The 7,043-nt window shown below is 34.0% G+C and overlaps 1 protein-coding gene across 2 annotated transcripts in view; it reads right to left on the reverse strand.

The window, feature by feature from the left end:
• LOC149803549 (cytochrome P450 4V2-like) overlaps positions 1-6,762 on the reverse strand; it is a 46,124-nt gene extending 39,362 nt beyond the window's left edge. For both annotated transcript variants that reach the window (XM_089953283.1, XM_089953282.1), the window contains exon 1: positions 6,576-6,762. In XM_089953283.1, coding sequence (XP_089809409.1) covers positions 6,576-6,735 — 160 coding nt within the window. In that variant the 5' untranslated portion in view covers positions 6,736-6,762. The remainder of the gene's footprint in view (positions 1-6,575) is intronic.
• Positions 6,763-7,043: the final 281 nt, after the last annotated feature.

Here is a 7,043-nt window from a genome sequence, read left to right on the forward strand (position 1 = left end):
TTCTGTAAAATTGAAATGTTTGAATAAAACAAAACTCACAAAAGCAACTGTGCATTTTCAGTGGTGCTCAAAATCATGAATAAGTGAACAACTCTGCAGAACTAGTGATTTTCAAAAGACACTAGCCCTGGCAAAGTGGATCACAAAAAATGTGTTCTCATAAGTATAGTTTCCACTTACTAATATTATTGTTTAAATTAAACATCAATATGTTTGCATTAAATACAAATAACATCATTTTCAATGGAAAGTTTACCACTGAATAAACATATAAATTCTGGCCTCCAATTGCACTGGTGAGAAAGGGCCTTCTGAGCAGGCTTCAGGATATATATATATATATGTCTAGCATAGATGAATCAATTAAATGATAAATACAAATACTTAACCCATGTAAGTAAAGTAAGATACAATGGTCAATGTTACTTTCTTCAGTTTTAGAGGGTCCCTGGAGGCTGAATGGTGTAAGGCACATGCCTTTACAGATCACTCACATCTCATCTCTGTTTGAGTTGGTTCAAGTCTCAGCTCTGCCATCATGGATGTGTGAGAAAACTTGCCAGTAGCTACCCATGGGTCAGTGGTTTTCCCCTAGGTCTTCCTAGGTTCTTCTTCCATCAAATATACTGACTGCCATGTAAAGCCTATCATATACTGAAAGTATGTGTTAAACCCCACAAACCAAACCAAACCATTTTGGTTCTAAGAGTGTTGTAACAGTGATGCATTCAATTATCAAGTTCTAAGATTGGAACATACAGTAAAGAGCACCCAGTAAATGAACTTTTAACACAAAATTTCAACAAAGTCACTAAATCATGAAATATATATCACAAAGACCTATCTTTTGCAAACAGGAAGTAGAACTCATCAGGGTACATCCACTCAAGAAGTTTCATGGTTGTAGGTAGGAAAATACGCTTATAAAAAAAACTTGTGTGATTATGAACTAAATGCAAAAATGTTTACCAAAGCCAGTAAAGATGAAATAGGGGTCACAATGAACCTCTTTTTCTTGTAAGAATGTGATAGTAACAGAGATGTATATCATCAGCAATGTTATGATTCCAGGATGGACACTGCCTGAGAAATGAATATCAAAAACACAAAATTTAACCCAGTTAGGTGAAGCGTAAAATATGGGCCATAATGACATACTGTACTACTAAAATGAAGGTGTAGTGTTCATCCAGATGTATCCCCAAGATTCATGATTCTAGATCTGATGTGTACAGAGCATACCAAAAACCTATAAACTTAACTTAAATCAGTCAAATGTGAAATATAGGTCACAGTGACATAGTCTGGTATGGGTATTGTACTAAGAGTGATCTGTAAAATCATCTAGTTTACTTATTAAAGCATAAACAATAAAACAGCATTTTCAACCAGAGTCAGTGAAATATGGGTTACAATTACCTACTTTTAAGATGAGGATGTAGTTCTCATTAAGATACATCCTCTCCCCAAGTTTCATGATTCTAAGTATAACAGTAGTGAAATATAGGTCAAAATGACCTTCATAAGTTGTAAAGTGTGGTAGTAATAGAGATGCAAATGATCACACAGATTGATGATTTTGGCATGAACAGTGCTTGCAATTTAACCCACATCTATCAAGCATGAAATGTGGGTCATAGTGACCTACTTTTATGACAAGGTTGCATGACTCATCAAGATACATCACTCACAAAGTCTCACGAATCTTGGAATTAATAGTACATGTATGTATACAGGATGCTAAAATCCTATTTGGTCATAAGCTGAACAAAGAAAACTTAAATTATGTCCTATGATACTAGACAGAAATGACATCATGAAGCTTCTTTGGTCAATGTTCAGTAAATCTAAAATGACTGAAAATAATCAGAGCAATTTTTGAAGATGGAGTATGTGTAAATTTTGTTTTATGGCTGTCATTTATTCCAAGGTATTGTAAAACAATTTTGTTGCATTACAGCTTCAACAATTCTTTCATAATATGTGAATTATCATTACTTGATCATTTTTTCAAAAGTAATCACTCAAATAAACTACACTGTTAAGATCTCCATACAGTTTAGCTTATCTATAGGTGCGATATATCCATAAAAGTACATCTGAGGTAGGAGAATTAGACTGATGGAAGAATGGGATAGTGAACAGCATGCATGAACTCCAAATCCTCCTGGTAGATTCCACTGTCTGTCTGTCTTTCTGTATGCCTGTCTGTCTGTCTGTCTGTCTGTCTCTCTATATATATATATCTGTGTCTGTGTCTGTGTGTGTGTGACCCCGCTATAGCACACTCCGTTATAACACAAATTCAGATATAACACAGTTGTGGCATGGCTCACAAAATGTCATATACATATACTTTTCTCACACACGAAATTTTTTTCTTCCTCAAAAGTACAAATAGTAACATGCAAAAAGTTTAGTATCATTTTTAGGGAAGAGATCGTATATGAATTCTAATATAAGATGATCGCAGCATGACTCCTGCAACTTCATATAGATGTATTTTTCTCATACTCAAAAAAACGTATTTTGCTTCTTAAAAGTGTAAAAAATAAGATGTAAAAAGTGTATTCTGGGATAAAGCTGGGCTTCGAAAACGTTGCAAACTGTGATTTATATTCCTTACTGGCCACAAAATATACCATCTGGCGATTTTTTCCCCTGACATAATTGACTGTTTAAACTTGTATATACAACCTTGTATTTGGAAATTCAGAGGCATCGTGAAAGGAAACTGCAAACTTGATATAAAATGCACTGGAATTTATCTACTGTTAGATAAATGAATTCTTTGTACATATTGACAAACCATCTTAACAGTGCATTGTTATATCATAATCCGCTTATTTTGACATCTGGCTGGAGTACTGTATGTTGGCAGATCTCGACATATTTTTTTTAAACATTTCTGGTAGTGGAAATCAATCGGATGAGGGACTATCTCGTAATGGATCTTTCAAACGAAATAGTGTTGGATTATTGGCCGCTCACTAGTAATTAACATATTTATTCTGACTATCCTCTGTATGTTGATGGTAAGTAAAATTCCTCTTATTTTTACTCAAAGAATTAAATCCTTCAGAACACTCATATTTTTTGAGGTAATCCCCGTCAGATCAGAACAAAAAATCACCTGTTGGCCTTTTTTTTAAACAAAAATATATGATGCACGCATGGATGGCAGCATCACTCCGCCATCAAAAATGTCACACACACACACACACACAAATACAAAAACAACAAAAATGGAGATCTACTTGTTGGTCTACTTATGCTATGGGACTAACTACAATTGATCAACTTTTGAGGGCAGGAAAAGTAACTGCTACAATTGACCAAACGATGGCTAATTCCTTTTGTTTTTAAAACGTACCCAGAAAAAATAGCTTTGCTGAAACTCCAAAGGAAACTGATCACCTCTGAATCACCGATCATTCTGTATAAATACTAAGCAAATGAAAAAAATGCAGACTCAATGTTATACAATTATTTTATGTTACCGCCGCAATAAGAAACAGACGTCTGTTTAGTCCTCCTTGTATAACACATGTACCCTTCATCAAAGAAAGCCAACTACAACCTTCAATAAAAGCAAATAACCTTTCATCAAAAGAGGTCAGCACCAAACTTAAGTAAATACAATGAAATATGATATATTGTTGCATTTCCAAAGTGGCTGGAACATGTTGATTGTGCCATGAAAGCTTCATTTTTGCAGGAAAAAAATTATGCTTACGGTCACTACAAACTGCAGCATAAAACGCAAATTAATTTCCAATCTTTTCAAACAACAGATATGTGGCCGTCAAGTTAACTGAAGATGGGTATCTTGCAAAAGATGTTTTTATACTTTTAAATTTGTTCCATTTTTCATTTCCCTATCAAAAACCTCATCCCCTGGGTAGCCTCAGCAAGATGATACTGTCACCAGCTGACCAAAATCTAGGCCAATTTAAGTACAAGTACATGTACCATGTAAACAGCTATAGCCATGTGCTACTTATGACAACTGTAGTGTTTGTTAAGTGACAATCGGATATAGATCAAAATGAGGACTACCATTTTCTTTTATAAATAAGTGTTATTTGTGTTTTCAAACTGGATGTGAGTCATACATGAAGTCTATAATATGTGATATATTCTAGAATTCATGGATTTATTATATACAAGTACAGTACTTAACGGATTATGGATCGTACTAAACAACTGTATGTTGTCATTATACAAGTGTTTGTCCGACTAGTTTATCTTCAGTTGATCAAAAGCATGTATTTTTGTGCCTGCTTTTATTAATCCCCCCACCACAATATTTTAGGTAAATGCACCACTTTCTTCAGCTAACTGACTTGGATGGTTATAACATGGTTCGGTTTATAACATGGTCGGGTTCTATGGACCCCAACTACCATGTTATAGCGGGGTCACACTGTATATATATATCAGAGGTCTGGAAGATTTGCTAACTGTTGTTGTGTTGGTTAATGTCACATACCTCCACTCCTTCATTTATCTTACCTTTGAAAACAAACATGAATAACATACAAACATTTCATAGTAAATTTTATTAGCATCAATATACTTGAAATATTATCCAATTCATTTTATTTTCCTAAAATGTAATTAAAAATTCTGATGGCAGCTTCATATTACTCACATGCACGCATGACTAGCATTAATTATGATACTAACAGACTGAACATTTAATATTTTTGGCATGGAGGGGGGCTAGCATTTCTTTATAAACAGGTTTTTTTCTTCTTGTACCCTAGGATAATTCATTTCTCTCTACTAATTATTTTTTTATAATAAAAATTATAGGAATAACCTTTTTTGAAGCTATTTGGGGTCCAGAAAATGAAATGCTTGGTCTCTAGGAGCTAGGTTATTTGAAGGGTACTGGTAGCTGGACACTATAGCAAAACCATTTAAGTTGTAGGTGTATGGGCATACTCTGCTATAAGTGGACTTACTATTCAATGTTCTTTCTTTGCATTTTAGCCCATCTGCTCTCTGTCAAAGCTGGGAACTAATTTTCAGCTAGAACACTGTAACATTTACACGAACCTAATGGCAGTTTTACAGCTGTTGTAATGTACATCTTCAGTATTATGTGAGGTCCGTACCAGGAAATAACCATAACTATATATTTATAGTATGTTGATTTGACATTATCATTTATGATTTTTGTTCAATGGTAAACTTGAAGCAAAATGTACTGATGCTCTTATATGTTAAAGTTCAAAATATCAGTGTATGTTGCAGTAATTTTTATAAATGGTTGGACTTTTGTTGCACAATATTGAGCTGCATTTTAATTTTGTTAAAAATCATTTATAATATTATTGCTTTCAACAGAGATTATTGCCAGCATTTATAAGCACACACACCCCCCCAAAAAATGTATATAAAGCATCTTGATACACCAGGTATTCATCAAATCTTAAGGTTTATGTTGTCACTTCCTGTTCATTACATTACACCATGCATTTCGACCATATGACTTAATATGTGCAAGCAGTAATGATATATTAAAATTATTTATAACAGAAAAGTCAACTTAGATTACATTATTACAAATTGTAAACAGTTAATTAACTGCTACTAGAACAAGCAACTTCAATATTTTAGTTTTCAAAACTTCACTAAAAGTAAACCAATGTCAAAAGATACAGATTTAATTTTGAACTAATCCCTACACATGTAGTTGTAAAGTTGAGGTCACTCATCTGTACCACCAGTAACCACTGTAGTCTGAAAAGATGAACACTATGGTGTGGAGACACTTGTGCATGTGCTTTCATGTACATTTACTGTTATGTATTTTTTTTAAAGAAAATGTATAAATGTTTTTTCACTGTCATTTCCTGTGAAGTTTTATAAAGAAAAATGAAAATTGCTTGTTTAAGTGGCATTTGATTAAATATTTTTAATTCTGTAAATATAATATTAATGTAATCCAGATACTCCTATCAGTCAGCTTTAGTTACAATGTATACTTTGTGTTGTATACATTGTAAGTTTTATGGACAAAATACATGTTGCAATGGCCAAGAAATAGTACACAACCATTAAATTCTCTTGCATATGGAGCCTGGAGGGTTGTCAAATTTCAGACCGTTCGCTGTGTTAAAAATTGCATCCAGGGTCTCGGTTTTATTAGGCTTGAAAAATGTGCAGGTATGCATGAAAGTCTGAATAAAGTATTTATTTTCAACACCCCGGGGTTTGGGACTTAACCACTTAAATTATAGGACTGACTGGTGAGAGAAAGAGAGAGAGCAAATCGTTATGCTGTGACTGATTCACAGTCACTTGATTATGGGGAAAACTAATGAAAACATTTCCCAATTAGGCCTAACAATTGTAAATTGATGAGTGTACACATTAATTTCTCTTTGAATCAAGTGCACGTGGCCTTAGTCCTACAATGTAAGACGTATCACATCTTATTTATGTTTCGGTAGCACCAAAACAAAAATATCGTGCGATACGTCTTACCTTGTATGACTACCGGCGGCCTGTGCACTGAATCAGTGAATGAAAAGAGTTGACCTAGTTCCTATTTATCAATTTACCATCGCTTCGTCGACTTAGCTGATGCACATTTCCCAGTATAGGAACCGTTGGCCATCCAGGAACTTTGTTGAAGCGAAGCCTTTTTCTTTCTAGCTTGATGATAATGATGGTTAACAAAACAATGATAGCCCCAGCAAGAATTCCTATTACGGACACCATTTTGTATCCTCACGTGACGATGTACAACAATTCTGTTCTATTTTTAAATGTACTTTGGACTCTCTCTCTCTCTCTCTCTCTCTCTCTCTCTCTCTGCTATTTAACTAGCAAAGCAGTAGAGTTGGAGTCGTGTATTTAATTTGCAACAGCTTTTATCAACTAAATTTCAAAAATATGTTTAACATACTAAGGCCAGGGCATATTTATAGCATGTTAAACAGTGGTGAAATTTATATCATCTTGGTTTAAACAACGTTTATTTTCTGAATCGTTCTCATCAATATAAATACCATCGGGCTAGGAAAATA

Source organism: Sinohyriopsis cumingii, chromosome 3, assembly GCF_028554795.1.
Source record: "Sinohyriopsis cumingii isolate HCF-2022 chromosome 3, ASM2855479v2, whole genome shotgun sequence".
Lineage (NCBI taxonomy): Eukaryota > Metazoa > Mollusca > Bivalvia > Unionida > Unionidae > Sinohyriopsis > Sinohyriopsis cumingii.